General features: G+C 43.1%; 1 protein-coding gene across 1 annotated transcript in view; it reads right to left on the reverse strand.

Moving 5' to 3' along the window:
- SPTLC3 (serine palmitoyltransferase long chain base subunit 3) overlaps positions 1-21,873 on the reverse strand; it is a 1,995,977-nt gene that overhangs the window by 916,422 nt on the left and 1,057,682 nt on the right. Inside the window, exon 6 of the mRNA XM_044056235.1 lies at positions 14,877-14,970. Within this exon, the coding sequence (XP_043912170.1) occupies positions 14,877-14,970 (94 nt within the window). The remainder of the gene's footprint in view (positions 1-14,876; positions 14,971-21,873) is intronic.

The following is a 21,873-nucleotide window of genomic DNA, read 5'->3' on the forward strand; positions in this document are numbered from 1 at the left end:
TTCTTCCCCTTCATCTGATGGGACAGAATCCCAAGCTACCTGATATACCTGGGTGGCCCTTATGGCAGAACATTCCTGAGCACCACAGAGCCAAAGGCAGCTCTTATTCTAGAAATCACATCCAATTTGTAATGCTTGATGAAGGTGGGTGTTTAGCCCAAATGGCTGCTGCACAGATATCATCCATATAGGCTCTAGAATGGAAGGCTACTGAGGAAGCTACAGCCCTAGTTGAATGAGCTTTGATACTGTAAGGTCTGGTTTCATTAGCACATGACTATGACAAGGATATACAATCTCTGAGTCACTTAGATAAAGTGACTTTAGAAATGCCATTTCCTATTCTGGGACCAGAGAAGAAAATAAAAAGTTGGTCAGACTTACGAAAAGATTTTGTCCTGTCCAGGTAGAAACGTAATTGCCTATGTACATCCAAAGCATGTAGACAGTATTCACCTTTGTTAGAAAAATTGGGGAAAAACACTGGGAGTTCAACAGACTGGTTCATAGAGAATGCAAGACACCACTTTGGGCAGGAAGGATGGATTAGTGCGTAGAGATGCTCTGTCTTTATGAAATATGAGATGAGGCCTATTGACACATAGGGCCTGTAGTTCTGAAACCCTTCTGGCAGAATTGACAGCTACCAAAAAGAGAGATTTCTAAGACAAACATCTGATATTGCCTTTGGCAGCAGGTTCAAAGGGGGGCTGGGACAAGGCCTGCAGTACAAGTGATAAATTCCATGTTTCTAATGGGAATTTGAGTGGCGGTCTACTGAGAAACACTCCTTTAAGAAAGGTTTTACAAAGTCAAGTGGACATAACTGGTGTGCCTTGTAAACCATTGTGAAAATTGGAAATAGCTACTAAATGAACTCGTACAGTAGATGCAGACACTCCATGCTCGAAAAGTTCAGAAAGATACTGAAGGATAGAAGAGGTAGTGGCCAAAAAGGGGTCCAACCCTCATTTTACAGACCAGGAAGAAATCCTTTTCCATTTATCTCTGTAAACTTTCCTGGTGGATGGTTTGTGAGAGGCCAGAATAATGTCATGAACATTAGAAGGCAGGGCTTCTTGGCTGGCGACTAATGGAAGTGGAGAAGCCAAGCTGCCAGCTTGTGAATAGACAAGTTTGGTTATATCAACCCTTGGGGGTGAGAAATTAGGTCTGGACAGGCATCCAGAATCCATGGCGGCTGTATCAGGTGAGGCCGGAGAAAGGGGAAACGCACTTTAAGGGGCCAGAATGGACCAATGAGGATCACCTTGCATCTCAACTGAGTTGCTTTCTTTAGAAATAGAGGTATCAAGGGGATCGGAGCGTAGGCGTATAGAAGACCTGTGGGCCAGTCGTGGGACAGAGCATCTCTCGCCGACTCCCCCTCCAGGGGTAGTAGTGCATAGTAGCTGCTGCATTTGTTGTTTGTGGGAGGAGCAAAAAGGTCTCAGCAAGGCTGGCCCCATCGGCTGAAAATCTCCGCCGCTATCTTGGGATTGAGAGACCACTCGTGGGGGAGCAGAATGCACCTGCTCAGCCTGTTCGCAATCACTCTGGACTTCCCTGGGATGTGCACTGCTATCAGAAAATGGTTGGAAGCTATCGCCCATTGCCAAATTCTCATGGCCTCCCGACACAGGGGATATGACCTGGTTCCTCCTTGTTTGTTGATGTACCAGACTACTGACATATTGTTCGACTGAATCGCAACAGTTCCAGAGGGGAGGAGTGGGTGGAGTGCTTGCAATGCTAAGAGCGCCGCTCTTAACTCCAGAACACTGATGTGCAGATCGGCTTCTAAATTCGACCATGTGCCTTGGACTGTCTTTCCCTGAAAATGCCCCCCACCCCACCCAATCAGGAAAGCATCCATGGTCACCTTGGCGAAGGGCTGGGGGGGGGGCTGAAAGGGACGACACCACAATTTTGCTTCTGGCCTCATCCACCAAAGATGATCCTACTTGCACAAATTGGTTATGAGAATCTGTGAGTCTAGAGGATAAATGTTTGCAGACCACTGTGTCAGGAGGAGCCATTGTAAGATCCTCATGTGCAACCTCACAAGGGGAACTATAGGGATGGCTGCAGCCATAGACTCCAGCGCCTGAAAGACTTCCCTTGCTGGCACTCTCGTTTGACAGAGTATCACACGCACTTGCGATCTTAGTCTCTGGAGTCTGTGGGCTGGAACAGATACCAGACAAGAACTAGTGCCGAAAACTGCCTATAAATTCCAGTTGTTGAGTGGGGTCTAGGTTGGACTTTTCCCAGTGTACAGTTATGCCTAGGGGACTCCGCTAGAGAAAGGGTGTATTGGAGAGCCATTGTCAGGAGACACTTGGTTGGGGCGGAGAGGAGCCAATCATCCAAATATGGAAACACCTGGAATCCTCGAAGTCTCAGATGTTTTCGTGAACACTCTGGGGACCATAGGGAGACCGAATGGCAGGGCACAAACCTGATAGTGATTGGCTCCTAGCTGGAAGCGAAGGAGATTCCTGGAGCGCTTATCCACTTTGATGTGGTAATACGCATCCCGGAGATCTATCGAGCACATCCAAGCATCCTCCCTCAGAAAAGGGAGGATGGATTGAATAGTAACCATGTGGAATGTGGTTTGAACAACTGATTTGTTTAAGTGGCTGAGATGCAAGATGGGTCTCCAGTCCCTGGTCTTTTTCGGCACTAAAAAAAATCTTGAGTAAAACCCGGATCCGCATTGGTCTGGAGGGACTGGTTAGATGACATTTTTGACATAGCTTCAATATTTCTGAAGCTGCTTCTTCCCTTTGCTGGGGTGGAACATCGGGAAGGTTTTTGGGAGGTTTGGGAGGGGAGGATAGAGGGATGTAGTAGCCTCTGGAGATTATGCTCTGCACCCATCGATCGTTTGTAATAGCACACCAGGCAGCTTGATGCAGAGAAAGACGACCTCTGACTGCTTCCAGAGGAAAGCAATCGGGCAACGCTTCAGAAGCGCTGATAAGATCACCCAGAAAAGAAATCTCTGGAGATTGATCCCGTGGACCCCCTCTGCCCCTGAATGCGCGTCTTCCACCATTGTTAACACCTCTGCCTCTGGGGGATTCCTCTCCATGTGCGTTTTGAAAAGAGCCCTGTGATTTTTTTATGCCAGATTTTCCCACTCCTCTGGTTCCTGGAATAGGAACGTTGAGGTTTGGAATAACGCAGGCCAACGGCAGACACCTGGCCAAAGTGTCTTTTACTTTGGAACCAAACAAGGCTGAAAGGAGGACGTGAAGGAGTCCGCGAGGTCACATATGCGCATCCAGGCATGATGCCTCATAATGCCTGTACCTGCAGCTCTAGATGCCCCTTCGGTTGCATGAGACATCCACCTCATGGATGAATTGGATATGGACTCAAGGGTGGCAAGTTGCGAGGCAACCTTGTCTCGCGCCTCATCAGAAACTTGACCTGCGAGAGTTCCAGAAAGCTCAGTGATTAGATCTCTTTGGAGCCTCATGAAATGTGCCAGGTAATTCACGGACCTAACAGCAAAGGTCGCTGAAGCAAAAACTTGCTTCCCCAGTCTGTCCACCGCCCGAGACTCTCTGTTGGGGGGGGGGGTGAACAGTAGGACTTTCTTCAGCTAGGTTCTTTTTCGTGGCCGCCACCACAACCATCGCGTGAACTGGCAACACCTTAGACCACTGTGGATGCTCCTTGGGGGGGGGGGGGTATTTTATCGGGTCTCCTCGGGACGGCCTCTATGGTGTCAGGATTCCACCAGGTACGCTGCACGATCAGTTGTACCAGCTCGTCGGCAGGTGGGGTCACCCAAAAGGTAGAATGCTGGGAGCGAAAAGCCTGCAGGAACACGGATTCATCCGAGGAGGGGTTGGATGGCTTCCAGCCACCCCTCTATTTTAAAATTTTAAGGATGTCTCCAAATGGGATATCATCTGGGGGTGGCTGTGGAGACTGCCCCCCATCATCGTAATCCATGTCCTCAGTCAGCGACTCTTCAGGCGAGTCAATGTGTTTCCTCTTGCACGACTTCTTCCAAGGAGGTTCCTCAGTGGGAGCTTCTAAGAAAGACTCGGAGGATGGGGCATCCCGGACAGGGATATCCTGAGGCTTTTCCTCCCAGGGAGGTGGCCCATAGTAGCTGTAGCTCAGAGGGAGCAGAAGGGAGTTCTGACATTGTTGGAGCGTCTCCAGAAACCAGCACTCTCTCCATCATCTAGAAAGCAGGCCCACCTAAAGAAGAATGGGAGCCCAGAACTGAGTAAGACAGCCTCGGAGCAGGGGTCACATCCTGCAAAGTCGGACCTGCTCCCAGAGATGGAGCCTCCAAGCCAGACTGGAACCAGAAAAATTCCTGAAGCCAAAGACAGCACCGATAAGGCACTCGGTACAATGCCCTGAACCGAGGAATCCACCCCCCCCAACCATGAGATGGAGGAAGGGATGGTTCCAACGGAACTGCAAACCAAAGAGTCGACCTCGGGGCCTCAGTGACAGGCACTGTCGGTGCTGAGGGGGGGTGGTTCCACCACAGTTGTCGGAACAGAGAGCTTTTGTACCGGGAGGTCCGAAGGGAGGGGAATACATGGGAGTACTGGGAAGGACAGCACCTGGTCCCAAATGGGGATGAGTCTCAGGCCCATACGGAATCCCTCTAGCTGTCAACAGATGATCCAACAAGCGCACCACATCGTGTTCGGATTGGCTCCTGGTGGACATAGTGGATACTCCTGAAGGAGAATCTGGCCAGTTCAAGAAGGGGCTATAAGCATGTCCTGCAAACTGGTCCAGAGAAGGAGAGTATTGGGTCTGTGCTGTCTGAGAAAATGGTACCATGGTCTCTAGTTTGCAGACAGGTAGCAAGGGCGAGGATACTGTCGGTGCCGATGGGGCACTTGTAATCACAGGTATCTGTTCCTGAGAAGTCAGCACCGAAGGTGGAGCTGGAGCAATTAAGGACGGTGCCGTAGTCAAGACAGTTGGTGCTGGAGGTAGCTTTGACACCGAGGCACTAGTTGTCACTGGAACAGTAGAAGGCATCCCAACAGAAGTCAGAGCAGAAGACAAGCCCATAGTATTCGGAGCAGAAGAAGCGGCTCTGTGCTTCGATGAAGTCTTGTGGGCCTTATGCTTAGAAGTCTTACCTCTGTCACCAGAAGGTGAGAAGGGATCAGAATGTGGCCATTTTTTGTGTTTAACTGGAGGGGTTGAAGCCTCCGACACAGAAATAGCCTTTGCGAAAGGAGTAGGTAGAAGGCCTTTCAAGATTAACTTATTTTTTCATTTGTTCAGCGCCCGCTGACTAAAACGCAGACATATCTGACAGGGAGGTTCCACAGATAAATGCGAAACTCACAGACAATAAACGCAGTCATCATGACTATCACTGTTTTGTAGTTTACTATTGCAGGAGGTGCAATGTTCCTTTCTTATAGGACATATTCATCCAACACACACACACACACACACACACACACACACACACACACACACACACACACACACACACACACACACACACACACACACACACACACACACACAGAAATTAGAAGGAAAGGAAGACACCAGCGATGGTATCAAGAGATACCACAACGGCAGGAGAGGGCGTTACCAACAATGGTAAAGAATTACCCAACGAGTAGAGCTATAGTGAGAAGATTAGGCTAGATGGCGAGCAATAAGAATAGAAAGGGTATACTGTTCTAGTAAAGTGACAAAAGTCCAAACAACACTGAAAAAATATCAAAAATATTTCACTTGGCTGGAGAGCTCGATGAAACACAGCAAATGAGATCTGAGGTAATTGGCAGAAGGGCATTGTGGGTAGCAACTTAGCTCGAGAGTTTTTGGTGTACGTGAGCTTGGTATTTGGCCGATATGGTTCTGAGGGCTCGGAACCGAACCCATCAGTGATGAATGGGAAGAAGATTAACAACAATAGATCAGTAATTTCTTTAGGAGCGCAAACAATGACTAGTATGTTCTGTCCCCTGGTAGGTTTTTACATTGTGAAGCAACTGTTGTTCCTGAATATACATTGTAAATTATTTCCTTACTAACGTTGCTGAATCAATATTATTCCAGTCTGTTTTCTGGTAAATTTAAGTCACCAGCTAAATTGAGTGTGTGTGTGTGTGTGTGTGTGTGTGTGTGTGTGTGTGTGTGTGTGTGTGTGTGTGTGTGTGTGTGTGTGTGTGTGTGTGTGTGTGTGCGCACACATACGTGCATTTAAACACAGTTAAGTTCTTCTGATTTCCTTTTCTTAATGTTTTAATGCAAGAGCACATAGTAAATGGATGTTAAACTAAATTCAGCTGTATATTTTACTGTCTGTTTTTTTCCTTGTCTCTGTAATAAAACAAAAAAAAAAAAATCTCTTGTTTTCCTGCCTTACTGAACTAGAGTAGTCCAGTTTCAGAGTTGCTGATCCCTGGGCTTTGTTTTTAGTTCCTGTTACTGATTCATTGCCTTATTGGGGAGGAGGGAAGTTTCTTTGCTTACCAGTGGGAGTGGGAAGCACTGAGCAGCCTTTCTGTCCGATTTGGTGAAGTTTCAGCCAGAAACTAGTAGTCCATTGGTTGTTTCTCCTTTCAGCCCCCTGCTATAAAACACGCTAAACACGCGTTTTCCAGCTTGTACCAACTCAGCACAGATCCTCGTGGTGGCCTGCAGAGTGATCCAAGCAGCAGAGAGCTAAAAGAGTGACTTTCTACCAGATATAAGTATTTTTGTGGCTTTCCCACTGTTATTTAAGCTAGCAACTGCATTTAGCCTGTTTTATTGCTACTTTAAGTGATTTCTGCATTTTACACTGTTTATTGCACTTTAAGTTACTAATTGTTGCAAATTGTTTCTGTAGGCTTTTACAGCAATTACTGTCTGTTTTTCCTTGTCTCTGTAATAAAACAAAAAATCTCTTGTTTTCCCTTACTGAACTAGAGTAGTCCAGTTTCAGAGTTGCTGATCCCTGGGCTTTGTTTTAGTTCCTGTTACTGATCCATTGCCTTATTAGGAAGGAGGAAGTTTCTTTGCTTACCAGTGGGAGTGGGAAGCACTGTTGTCTGATTTGGTGAAGTTTCAGCCAGAAACTAGTAGTCCATTGGTCGTTTGGGCCAATTCCTAGCTCCTTCAGCCCCTGCTATAAAACACGCTAAAACGCGTATGCTGCGATTAGCAGGAGTTACCACTGTTGCACACAAGAGCAGCGGTTAAACAAGGTTAAACTATTTGGGCCATCTAAATTCCACTCTTCCAATTTTCCCTTAAAACTACCTTCCTCGAGCTGTACTGCTGATCTAACCAGCATATCCTATAACTGAAAAGTTCATCTCTACTTGATTCCCAAGTAGACTATTCTCTATCTGTAAAGCCTAGCACTTACTCCTACAGTACTTGCACCTTGATAAAGCACTCTTATTATAGATAGTACCCCACCAGCCTAAAACCCACTTCCCCGGAGTCCTTTGAAAGTCTCTTTATCTACTACTTCTAGTATGTCGAGGATCAGTTGCTAGTGTCCTCTCCAGCTCAACTGGTGAACCTGGGAATATTGAGGCAATGTTACAACTGCCTCATGTACACAGACAATCCTCTCCTTCTCCCACAAAACACAAATACATGCGAGAGATGCAACTATACCAAACTGGAGGCTGAGCTCTGTCAACATAGGACTGGCAAGACCAGACAGGAGGAGAAGGTAACCACACACAATACATACCCAGTCACACATGGTACCATCACAACTTCAAATCATACACATACTCACACAAAGACATACTCGAGGCTCTGATCAAAAATTTACCAAAACAGCAGAGGCCACCAAAGCAGACACCCAAACAACTACCACCTCACGACCCAACACATGCAACACATAGACCACACAGTCAGAGTGTCAAACAGTCACAGCCCTTAAGGCCAAACAAAATGCCAGACACACTTGTCATTGGTGATTCCATAGTCAGACACACTGCAGACTGAGTAAAGAGAAGGTGACAGTAAGCTGCCTGTCAGGGGCTAGAATCCAGCACTCAGGTCTCTCAACAGCAGGTACAAGTCAGTCATTGTCCACGCTGGTGTCGGACTACATGAAAAGGGACATCGAGGAGCTCTCTGATTATGTAGCCCAGGCAGGTATGACCCTGACCTTGAGCAGTATCCTACCTTCACCTAGAATGATGCCACAATACAGTGATAAGATGATCAGCTTTAATAATTGGCTTAAATTCTGGTGTCATTCGGATCAATGTCTGTCTGCCTGGGATGACATGCTGGACAAGCCACGCTGGAGCTGGCCGGCTTGCACCTGTCACCCTGGGCTTCGGATATTGGCCCATAGTGCCTTTTTAGGCAAGGCTCAAATTCTAAACCTACCACCCTAGAACACCAAAAAGGAAAAAACTAAGGGTAATGCTGCTCAATGCCAGAAGTCTCAATCTCAAGATGCACTCGAGGCCCTTCTCAATATGGAGAACATCGATGTCTGTGCTGTGACAGAAACCTGGTTCAAGGCTCCTGAGAGCACCCCAGCACTAACAGGTTTCACCTCATATCATGCGGACAACACCAAGAAAGGAGGGTGTCCATATTCATAAAGGACACCCACACCTCAAGAGACCATCCAGGTGCAATTAACCATAGGCAAGACTGCTCTGCAATTTGTAGCATGTTACAGGCCACCCTCTCAAACTCAGGAACCTCACATGGCCTTCCTGAAAACATTGGAGGATAAATGTATCTCCAAACACCATCATACTAGGTGACTTTAACTACCCTAATATAGACTGGGAACACTACTCAAGCCCGAACACTCTAACCCAAAGATTCCTGGAGTTCATAAACTCAAATGCCATGGAACAACTAGTCACCATCCCCACAAGAGGAGAAAACATACTTGATCTCATCATCACGAACATGGGATCAAAATCCCTCACTGGTGAGATCAGATCATAAACTAATCTCGCTGGAGGTCCTCATCCGCCCCACCTGAAACAAAAAGACCACAGTGAAAAACTTCTCAAAAGCCGATTTCACACTTCTAAAAACTAGTGTGGTCTCCTTTAAGGCCCCTGAGCCAGTGGTAAACATTACTCAAACCGCTGAATCACTTACAAATGCCTTCTACCAGCACCTACAGGACTGCATGGATCAGGCAATCCCAAACAAAACTAAGACTCTCTGTACCAAAGGCAAGCGTCCAGTCTGGTGGACCCCAGCCATAAACAAGCTCTACAACAAAAGGAGGAAGCTACTACAAGATAGAGCAAAATCCTTGAAAGGTAAGACACCTTTGATCATTATAAGTAAAAACTAAGAGCTCTCATAAAATCATCCAAGGCAAATTTTGAGAGAAAAATCGCCAAGGACTCTAAAGAGAATCATAAGGCCTTCTTTAGCTATGTTAGAAACCTAGGAAACTCCCAGATATGCTCAGAATTAGTTCAAAATGATGTGAAAATTACTGAACCTACACACATTGCCAACATACTGGCTGACAGGTTCAGTGCAAACTTCTCCCCTCCCCAAAGGAGAGATATCTATTCCAGAGGATTGTAGCCCCCAAACATCTCCAACGCCCAGGTGAGAACTGCCTCACTAAGGCAAAACACAGCATCCATGGGACGGATGGTGTCTTCATGAACTCAATGAGGAATTAAACCCACAGTTAGGACAGCTGTTTAATCTTAGCCTCACCTCAGGATTGCCTCCACAGACCCTCTTATCTGCAAAGCCATGGAGAGGATCATAATGGAACTCATAAATAAAGACATAGGGAACTTGCAGACTTTGGATCCAACTCAGTTTGGCTTTGTCAAAGGCAGATCCTGCCTCTTAAACTTGGTTGACTTTTTGAGACAGTCACCAAGGCCATTGATGAGGAAAGGCAGTCCATACAGCCTACCTCGACCTGGCAAAGGCCTTGACACAATACCCCACTCAGGTATCATAAAACTCATCAGCTTGAATGTAAACCCATACATCACAAGATGGGTTGCAAACTGGCTAAGTGACAGAACCCACAGGGTCAGAGTTGCTGGAGCCATGTCAGACTCAAAGCCTGTCACAAGTGGTGTCCCACAGGGTATCAGTCCTGGGTCCACTCTTGTTCGGCATCTACTTTTCTGAAGTACAAGCAAACACAGGAGGGTTATGGCTGACAAAGTTTGCAGATGACTGCAAACTCACATCTGACACAGATATCCTCCAGAAGGGCCTCACAGAAATGGATAACTGGTGCCAGAGCCATGGCCTGAAGTTCCAAAATGCATAGTCATACCCTTTGGGAAAAACAAGGCTACTAGCTACCATATAGGTGGCAATCCACTGAGCACAGAAAAAGTCATCAGAGATCTGGGGACCCAGGTTGACAGTAGCCATGTTGCTAAAGTAGTTAGGAAAACCTTCTATATCACCCACCTGATCATGAAGGGATTCACATCTAGATCAACCCTGTACTCATCACTTATTAGACCTATGATTGAGTACAATGCCCGTTCGGAATGTCGACAGACACCTGCTGCAGCTTGAAAGGCCCCAAAGTTCCTCACCAAAAGGATAAAGGGTCTCAAAAATATGTCTTATGCTGCCCGACTGAAAGAACTCCAGCTCTATTCAGTCTCATGTGACCTGTGCCTGACATATAAGGCCATGTCAAACCCAGATTTGATGAATATGCTTCACCTCAAAAATCTAGATCCCTCAGAACCACAAGGAGACTTAAACCTTATAAATAGAGCGTGCTGGAGGGACAGATTCATCACCCAGAGACTCCCTATGCTGTGGAACAAAATCCCGGTACATGTGAGGCAGAGCACCTCTCTGGTCTTGTTCAAGAGGAATCTTGACCAATGGATACTGCTTGACAGAGGCACAGCAAAATGATAGGCATAGTTTTATTCAAACTAAAAAGCCACATAACTATATAAATGCCCTTGGGCAGATAGCCTAGTATGAACCTATGAACCTATGAACCTATATTGTGGTTGCCATCAATGGTCACATTTCCTTTGTGGACTACAAAATGCTCATGCACTCTAACAATGTAAGGACTGACTCAAAGTCAGTGTGAATCTCTTACAATGGATCTGTGTGCAGCAGATATGCATCCCACTCTGGGAGGATGTCACAAAAAAGCATAAAAGACCTTTTTTATGAACATTATCAGTACTCCTAGTTCATAGGGTTGCCACTTGTCTCTCTTTCTGCAGTTCTATCCAGTGTGTGTGTGTTGGGGGTTTGAAATGGTAAATGTGTTGATGTTTTACAAGAAAAAATATTTTTTTACTTTTCTATAAATGTCACATAAATCTCTAATACTACATTTATCTTAAAATATACACTATTATAAATAACCAAGTTTTAAAGCTTAGCATTTCAGTACTGTGTTGCTGCTTATGTAAATGTGTCAGAAGAAGTGACAACTGCCTTTAAACCCCTGACTGATCTAATTGTTTTGTTTTGCTGTGAAATGGGAGGGTTAAGTTCTCCTCCACTCTGCAATAAATCAGTGGAAAACAGTTCCAGAGCTTTCTACCTTTTTTTTATACCAGCTGCTGTGTTCCTGACATTAGCAGGATTAATTGCCCAGACTGACAGCAGTACTGGAATGGATAAATTACAGATTCAACTGTGTCTATGATATGTCATGCGGGCAGAGATGAATTCCTCTGAAAAGTATGCAAGAAGTTAAAGTAGCTGGGCTTTCCCCTTCCTTTGATTCCAACACAAGGAAATAAATGTTTTAAAAAGTACAAGCATGTTTCCGGTACCTGCGTAATCTTGGAACCATACTGTAAGGAGAAAAGAAACCTAACAATTGAGTTAAACTGTAGGAGAGGGCAGAGTTTGCCTTTAAGCATCAGAGATTTGATATTAGAAAATAAGAGTTTAAAACAATAAAGTATTGGAAAACTACAAAGGGGGAAAAGGCTTAGAATTCTGCACTTTTGTCACAAGGAATTTCAGCATTAACCCACTGTGCTAACTGATAAAAAAATGCTGTACTTATTAACATATTATAAGGCTCTCTGGTATTATTTGATGCCTGCAAACAGGTTGTGACTTATGAAGGAAAGAAAAGGGAACTTTAAGCATAACTCCCAACCTTATATCAAAATACATCAAAACAAAGTCAAAATTAATGATGGGACAAATACAAATTCACAACCAGATTTCTAAATATTACTCCTACAAACATAGAAACTCATTAGTATTACAGCTGTTGCACTAACATGCATTTACTGAAGGATATGAAGTATAAGACTCTAATGTCTGGCATTAATGACTGACTGTATCCATCTGTGAATTACCAGGCAAGGAAAAAGTGAGACATCAGGGGTGTTCTCACAACACAAGGACAGGTATGGGATGCATGATGTGCCTACATGTGTGCATTTTAATGTGTGTTTCTATGTGGAACAGTGACTGGTGGGGTGCTTGTGCTAACAGAATGCAGAAGCCACTGTTTATTACCACAGGAAAGTACTAATTTGCACTTGCAGTAGTTAACAGCAATTCAGACACGTGCAAGTTGGTTAATAATGAGGTCCTTCCTCATTCGGATTAATGTGTCTCTGAATTGCAAAATGCTGTATCATGGAAACAGTGCTTTTTACTGTAGCCCCTAACATGTGTGGTGGCTTTCTTTGTGATTTCCTGAGTCCATTTTAACAAAATTTATCTTCATGCAAAAATGTTTTTTGTATATAAAAATGATACTTTCCTTTGCATGTGAACTTTAAATGCTTTTTCCACACTGCAGGAACAAAATAAATAAATAAACCCCAAATGTATTCAGTGGATATCGATAAAAGATCAGGCAACTTTGCTATGAAGTCTTCTAGTTTAAATTGTTGTTTACCACTGCTTCCAGATCCTTAATGATGGTGTAATTTATTTATTCTGGAATCAAAGTTTAGTCTATTTTGCCAAGTCTCATGTTGTTGTATTTACTGACATTAAAGGCAATTCCAATAGTACTGAATCAGGCATATACATTTTGTAGAATTTCTTTTAGTGTTTTGGTATGTTTTACTAAGTAATTAGTTTGCAATTTTCAGCATATGTGGTTATCCACAGTCCAGTTCTCATTAAATATGAGAAGATTTGTCCAAAAAGAAATGTCAGAGCCTCAAGCGACACGACTGTTAAGTCATATCTGAATGGACATGTAGCCTTCCACCTTCATGCAATTTAATTCAAAACCAAAAATGCTCTTATTCCTAGAATGATAGTAAAATGTTACCCTGCATAGAGAGAGAAGACAACACATACATATCCCATTTAGATAATGAGTTTAGATGGTGTAGTATGTCTGTGAATTTTGCATTTAAAATTATGCTTTTTCACTGAGACATCTCAAAATATCTTTAATGCACATCATTTTATTTTATCCAGTGAAGTGATTTGATGATATTACTGTGTACCTGGCCAGATATCATTAATGGAATGAAAACAACAAGCAAGACTTTGTATTATACAAAGTCAGAGTGACAATCAATGAGGCTTTTAGAAAAATATCCCACAATGCTTTTGTACGAGGTAGGCCTGAAATTCACAGCCACAGCCTAGAGACAAGAACAAAATTTCACCAAGCAACATACAGTATCTGATTCAAAACAGAATGTTTGCATTTTCAGACATTACAGGACAACCATGTAAGGAAAAATTGTAAAATGGAACATCAATAGCAAGTCTACAGCTCAGACTTATGACCAGTATTTGGCAACCCTTAAACTGTAGTTTGTACAATTCGATATCAGCCAGGTGCTAGTCCCTCTATTCTTATTTCAGCCAAAAGTAATATATCATTGTTTCAAAAAGTTTACCAGCTTTCTGTTACAACACCTTATCACGACTTAGCTCATTATATTAACCACCTTAGCTTTTCTTCCTCTCCATGGTTTTGCAGTCTCAAGTGTTATTATATATAACAAGGTGTGTGGAAACACAATTTTGTGAGCTAGTTCATAGTATTTTACACCAGAACACATCTGCATGTGTCTCAATGAGAACTGTGCTATTATTAGTTAGGAATCAATAAGACAGGGTATGTTGACATGATTTTTGATGACTTCAGGAATACAACTGTTTTTACCCAATCACTGTTGACCACCCTCTACTGTTAGAAGTTTCCATGATAAATGAAATACAAAGTATTTCACGGTTTTGAATCTAAATGCATTTGTGTCAGTTATATTCTGCATGCTAAACACCAAAATAACAAATACAATGCATAATGTCCGGGGTTGATGTTTTTATCTAATGTAAAATGCTGGTGAGTAGATTACTTATGAAATGCAGCAACAGACTTGGATTTTATTTCACTTCTGTTACTGTGGTCAGTAATGGACAAATGCCTGTATAACAGGAACAGGAATCCTGTCTTTTGATAAGAGATACAACATACTTGTTCATTATTTGCATTTTGAATACCCACTTTTTTCTATGCTTGCTAATGATTTTTAGAGCTTGAAAATTATAAGAAATGTTTTGAAGATACATGACACCTCTTTCTAATCAGTAATATAAAAATACAAAAAAATGAAGGGCAAAAAAGGGATACAATTTGCTAAATTGTAAAATATGAATGTGTTTTGCAATGTAAAATCCTGAGTGGTTTAAGTCAGATTGGAAAAAAATAATGCAGGTACAAGTGCACCGACAACTGTAGGAAACAGAAAATACACAAGTAGCTGATTTCAAAATTCGTATTTCTGATTAATAGCTAATGAGTATGTGTCAGTTTAAAATAACTTACCTTTACTTTGGATTTCTCTGTATATTTACACAGTATAACAAATTCAAAGATGAGTCATGGCTATGGAAAAGAAAGTTATCTCTAAACGAGTTAAACAAGACTAGTTGGTGACAGTGACACTTACTGTTGTGTTTAAAGACACGGATAGTTGCTCCTGACAGCCTGGCTCCGAGAATTATAGAAGTATGGTTCAACTCATCACTTAAAATAAGACAGCCCTGTAGAAATCAAGAAATTAGTTGGATTTTCAGGTGTGGTAATAAAACATAACAGAATCATACACATGCACACAATTTCTACTTCTGTCACTTTTAATTGCAAATTCTACATACTCCTCTGATGTTAAACAGCATGAAACAAATGAATTGTGATAATAACGGAGGGTATAAAACTAGAAGAAAACAGACCACTATCACAAGAAGTACTAGTTAATATCATAATATCAAAAGCAGATTATCAGATGGTTGATATGCTCGAGTGTCTAAGCATTTTTGAACTCTGGCAAGCTTAATGATAAACCACTGCAGTTAGGAGGCTTAAAACACCCTTCTATCTGGAAGCCAGAGGTACGCTAACTCAAAAAATCTATTAGTTCTGAGATTCTCACTTTTTCTCGATGTAAATGCTAAAGTCCTTGAGCTTAATCTGTTAGGCCAGTCAGTTTCATTTAAATGAATGCCTGACTACAGAGGAACTTAAGAGAAGACAAAAGAACCATCAGTGATTTGTATATGCCTATCCCTAATTTTAGTTCAAGTATGCTGAACACTAAAGCAAAATTAATTTTATGTTTGATCATTCAAAGAAAATGTGTCGCCAACCAATATTTTAGCAGCAGCAGCAAAACATGAACAAAACTGGAAAAAAAACACTGAGTTAATTTATATGGTGTGTAGAATAGACTGTGAACCTTCAATATGGTATGAAAAAAGACAAACTAGATGTGGATAAAATAAAAAAATGATGTACTCACCATAACGTTCCATCTGTGTTGTCCAGTTCCATTCTTCTTCAACTGTTGGGTTCAGATCTGGCACTCGGATTCGACTTGGCCGCTTCTTCCAGATCATAGAACTCTTGAACTCTCAAGCACCTCCCTTTACTCATAATGCCCCACCAACCTACCAAACATCAAACCTAGTTTGCTACCCAGATGGTTAACAGAGATAAGAGGAAAAATGGAAGCTGGACCTCAAATAAGGAACAGAGGTCACTCCAGTAGTCTTTGATCTCTCCAGAAATAGAACAAGGAGGGGGTTGATGGGTGGGACGTTGAGGAAGAATGAAAATTGATAACACATATGGAACATTACGGTGAGTACATTATTTTTAATCTGATGTTGTTATTTTCATTCATTCCTCAACTGTTGGGACAGAGTCCCCAGCTACCTAAATCCCGGGTGGACTCTAAGTAAGGATATTCTGGAGCACTGCCAAACCAAAAGCTGCTCACCTAAAGACCAGATCTAGTTTACAATAAGCAATAAAAGTATGAGGATTAGACCAAGTTGCAGCTCCACAAACATCATTCAAGGACGTTCTGGACAAAAAAGGCTGACGAGTTTGCCACAGACCTGGTGGAGTGGTCTCTTGGTGGTTTTGGTAAGGGTAACCCCACTTTTTGATAAACAAAGTTAATACAATCAATCAGTTAGCCATTTGGCAAGAGTAACTTTAGATACTGGTTTGTCTAGTTTTGAATCAGAAAAAGGAAACAAAACAATTGCTCACACTTTATTAGATCCTTAGTTCTGTGAAGATAGAAACATAGTTGTCTGTGCACATCTAACAAATGTAACATACACCCACCTTTGTTTGAAAAGTTTGGAAAGAACACTGGAAGATTAAAGACCTGATTAGTATTGAAGTCAGAAATCACCTTTGGTAAAAAGGATGGCTTGGTCTGTAAAGAAACCCTATCCTTGTGAAAAACTAAATAAGGAGGTTTAGAGGACAAGGCTTAAAGTTCAGACAGTCTCTTCTAGGGGATGCTATAGCAACTAAGAAAACAGTTTTCCAGGTCAAAAACTTTAGATCAGATTTAGCCAAAGGTTCAAAGGGAGGCTGAGTCAATGCCTGAAGCACAACATTTAAATCCCAAGGAGGGATAGGATCCTTTAATGAGGGTCTACGTAACAGGGTTTCTCTTAGAAAGTCTTTGCAAAGCTTAGAGGAAGCTAAAGTAAAATTATTTACTCCCAGATGAACGTTGGAAATTGCTGCTAATTGTACTAACAGTTGAGGAACAGACACCTTCATTGAAAATTGTGGCTACAAAGTTAAGGATATTTGAAATCAGTGCTGAAAAGGGGTCTACGTTTTTGCTTGGGGCCCAAAGAACAAATCTTTTCCATTTACTCTTGTTAAACTTTCTGGTGGAAACTTTATGGTAAGATAATAAAATGTGACTGGGATGAGGGAGGCGAGCCTGGGCTGTCTAGCAATCACAAGAACTGGAGAAACCATGTGGTCAACTTGAGGCCTGTTAAGTCTGGGTGAGTCATGCCTGTCAGATGAGACAGGAGGTCTCAAGTTAGATCCAGAATCCATGGTGGATGTAGAAGATGAGGACAGAGGAAGGGAAATCAAATCTGACGAGGCCATTAAGGGGCAATCAGGATAACTGTGCACTTCAGTAGAGATGCTTTCTGTAGAAATTTGGGAATAAGGGGTAACGGGGGACAAGTGCAAAGGAGACCGGGGGGAGCCAAGCGTGAACTAGGGCATCTCTCAGTGACTCCCCTGGTGGGAGAATCAGGGCAAAGAACTTGCTGTATTTGTTGTTCAGGAGAGAGGCAAACAGATCGCAGCATGGTTGGCCCGATTGACAGAATATTTTCTCCACCACATTGACATCGATAGACTACTCATGAGGTATCAAAATGGACCTGATTAACCTATCGTCAGTCACACTGGATTTCCACTTGATGTGCATTGCTATTAGAAACCAAATGGAAGAGATCACCCATTGCCAAACTCTCATAGCTTCTCAACTAAGAGAGTAAGATCTGGTTCCACCTGTTTGTTGATGTACCTCACTACTGAACATAGTGTCTGTCTGAATCACAATAGTCCCGTCTGGGAGAATGTCTTGAAAGGTCTGTCAAGCTAGGAGGACATCTCTAATTTCCAAGACACTGATATGCATCTTGGCCTCTTTGGGGGACCATGTGCCTTGGACTGTCTTCCAAAGAAATGCCTCCCCCACTTGAGCTAAGGCGTGTCCATGGTCACTATGGCCTTGGATTGAGGAAGAACAAAAGGACGGTTCTTGTGGAGTTGACTGGAGTGGGCTCGCCATAGAATGTAATTCTTGCATGCTTGAGTAATTCTGACTGGCACAGATAATGGGTGTTGGTGAATAGACCACTGAGTGGCAAGTGTCCATTGAAGGATTCTCATATGGATCCTGACAAGTGGTACAAGGGTGATTACTACTACCATGGAGCTCAAGGCTTGAAGTATCAGTTGTGTCAGAAGGAAAGAATTTTGAATAATATTCGTGACCTGGAATTGAATGGTATCTATTCAAGACAGAAGAGGAGAAGCTGTTTTGAGTGACTGTATTCAGATAATTACCAATGAATTCCAGACTCTGAGTTGGCGTGAGATGAGATTTGCTATAACTGACTGATATTCCCAGGTAGGAGCAAAGTTGGAGTAAGAAGTCCCTTGTCTGAATCAGTTGATGTCTGCTTGCAGTCAGGAGCCAGTTGTCTAGATAAGGAAACACTCAGAATCTGTGCAGTCTCAAGTGAGCTGCTACAACTACCATGCATTTGGTGAACACTGGGGGCTGTGGTGAGACCAAAGGGCAGTGCTCTTAACTGGTAATGACTGGCTCCCAGCCAGGAGCATAAGTATTTTATTGAGTGCCTGTTCATTTTGATGTGATAGTATGCATCCTGAAGATCTGTTGAGCGCATCCAGTCATCCTTGTGCAGAAATGGCAGAAAGGACTGAACTGTGACCTTCTGGAACTTTGTATACTGAACAGACTGAATTGGTCTCAAGTCTCCTGTTTTTTTTTGGCACCAAGAAAAATATTAATTAAGTTCTGGATCCTCTGTGGTCTGTGGGGACCTCTTGGGTGACTCTTTTTCTAGCAGTTTTTAACTCTAGAGAAGCTGCTTCCCTCTGACTGGGTGGAACATCGGGGATCTTATTTGGTCCTGCTGGAGGGGGTTGGTAAAATGGAAAAATACAACCTCTGGATATTATCCTCTGCACCCATAAATCTTTTGTAATATCTTGCTAGGCACTATTGTGCAGGGGTAGACGGCTCCTGACTTCCTCCAGAGACAGGCACAGTCAGGCATCCATTTGGGAACTCTGATAGGGAGAAAGAATCTTTAGATACCTCATTATGTAGGCCACCACTGCCACGGGGACAGCATCTTCCATTTGAGTCCCCCCATTGCCTCTGGAGGAACTATCTCTACATGACTCCTCAGAAGGACCCTGGGATCTGTTGAACCACATCATTCTACCATCTTGCTGGTTCCTAGAAAAAGAGATCTTTGAGGAGAAAAAGAACATATGCCCGCAGCAGATAGAGTCTTCCATTCTTGTTTGCACCTGCAGAGTGCGTCTTTTACCTTGGGGCCAAGATTTAAATGGCTCCACAATATCACACAAGCGCATTCAGGCACGCTTCCTAATGGAAATGCCTGAACCCCCACCCATGAGGTAATGTCTGCAGCATATGAGATTAACCTCATGGATGAATTAGATATTGAGTAAAGGGGAGTTAGCGGTGAAAAAATGGTATTCCCTTATTTGAAGGACATGACCTTGAAAGAGATTTGGTAAGCTCCTTGATCAAATCTCTTTGAAGCCTGGTAAAAGCTGCCAAATAATTCAGTGACCTTAAAGAGAAGGTCACTGATGCACAGACACTTCCCAAACTTATCGCCCTAGACTCCCTGTTGGAGGGGTGGCCAGGGGAACTCTGTTCTGCTAGTTCCTTTCTCGTGCCTGCCGCAACAACCACAGCATCAACTGGTACTTCTTTACTCCAGTGTAGATGGTCTTTTTGAGGTGCAAGGATTTTATCTGGTCTCTTGGGAATTAGCTCAATGGTGTCCAGGTCCTTCTCTGTGCACCGAGAGACCAGATCTAAAAGTTCATTGGTGGGGTGAGTCACCCAGGAGGTAGATTGGCCAGATCCAAAAGCCTCCAGAAACACTGATTCATTTTGGGAAGGATTATCAGGAGACCAACCATCTCCTTATTTAAGGAGTTCCAAGATGGCTCCAAAGGAGACATCATCAGATGGTGATCTAGCGGACCCTTCCCCATCATCAAAATTACTGCCTTTAGTGATAGACTCTTGTGGGGTGTCTAAGTGCCTCCTCTTGCACATTCTCTTCTGAGGGACCTCCTCAGTGGGATGCTCCGGGGGAAGTATTGAAAGAGAAAACAATACCCTGATGGGTGGACTAGAGACTAGTTCAGACTGGCTGTCCCAGTGGAAAGGATGATTGAGGCTCAGGCCACAAAACAAACAAGGAAGTCTGATCCAAAGAGGACAAGGCTGTCTCTGTTCTCTAAGCATAGAGAAAACTCTCTCCACTACTTCAATAGCAGAGTGCCGAGGGGAAGCAGAAACTGATGGATCCAACAATGGACCCTCTCAGATCATCAGCTCCCATCACCCTGATGGCACTCCACCCAAGGAGGGAGTAGTCAGAAATGAGCTAACACCAAGGCTCTAAGGGGAAGAGACAATTCTGACACCTTTGGAGCTGACTCCAAAATCCCAGAACCGGCACCGGCACATCGGCTCAGAGTCCTTCAGCTCCAATGTGCTCAGTGCTGTTAGACTCAGAGAAACCACTGGAGTCAAAGAAGCAAGACTCTTTGGATCAGGGGAACATGTCCCCAGGGGTTTTGGGTCTGATAACTCTGGAACAGAGAAGGAGAAATCAATGGTGGTGTGGCACTATGGATGCTCTCAAGACCCGATGGGGTTGGAGCCAAAAGAACTCCCATTTGAATCTACATCCTAAGGAACTTCCTCATCATCCTATCCACATCTGCCTTGGACAGGCTCCTGGAGGGTCGGAGAGAAGTCATTGAAGTCAGCCTAGAATGCCTTCTGGGTGACTGCTCAAGAAATGGAAAAGGCAACCTAGATACATACCGAAGTCTAAGGTAGGCTGTGGACCTGACAGGACTTTTCCATCCAAAACTTCAGATCCAAAGGGGTCAGATCTGACTTTTTCAAAAATTTTGCAGGTGGCTCTGATAAAGGAGTTGAAATTGTGGTCAAGACGGAAAGATGAACAGGAGATCTTTTACGAGTCTCTTCATACTTAGAAAGAGAGTTGCCCTTTTTATCTGTTTTTTAGGGGTTTGAGCCCCTGCAACTAAAGGACAGGATTTGGAAGGAGGAAGACCCCTCAAAATAAGCTTATACTTCTTATCAATTGAAGTTCTTGAGTTGAAGCCAACACAAATATCACATTCTACCCCCAAATTCGCTGTGGACATCAAAATTTGCAATCTTGTGCTCTCAGGAAACGCATGTTTTTAAGCTAGAAGATTTATCCAACATTTTCCAACAAGAAAAACAAACAATAATACAAGAAAAATGCAGAAAGGGGTTGGTAGGATTTTTTTAAACAGAGGTAAGAAAGGAAAAGTACCAACAATGGTACTTAACTGTACTATAAAAGTATGAGGATGGAAAGAAAAGATTACCAACTATGGTATTTACAGGTACTCAAAAAGTACAAGGAAAAAGGCTGTTAGAAGAGAAAAATTTAGATGAAATGGAAAAAGGGTTATCAGTGAGGAATATAGAATACAGAAAGGGAATACAAGTATGTATTAAGATAACAGAAAAACTAAACTCACTTATAGCATAAGAAATAGTGACTATGAAGACCTAATGCTTGAGAGCTCTTAATATACATTTGTTTGCAATGGCTGCAAATGAGATCTCAGGTATGTTATGTTGGTGGGGCATCATGGATAAAGGGAGGTGCCCAAGAGTTCAAGAATCCTACAATCTGGAAGAAGTAGCCAAGTTGGATCCAAACTCAACAGTTGAGGAATAATGAAAATGACAACATCAGATTTGAGGTTTCTGTCTGCAAAAGTGATAGAAATTTTTA

This window comes from Protopterus annectens, chromosome 1.part2, assembly GCF_019279795.1.
Source record: "Protopterus annectens isolate FY-2018-M chromosome 1.part2, PAN1.0, whole genome shotgun sequence".
Classification (NCBI taxonomy): Eukaryota; Metazoa; Chordata; order Ceratodontiformes; family Protopteridae; genus Protopterus; species Protopterus annectens.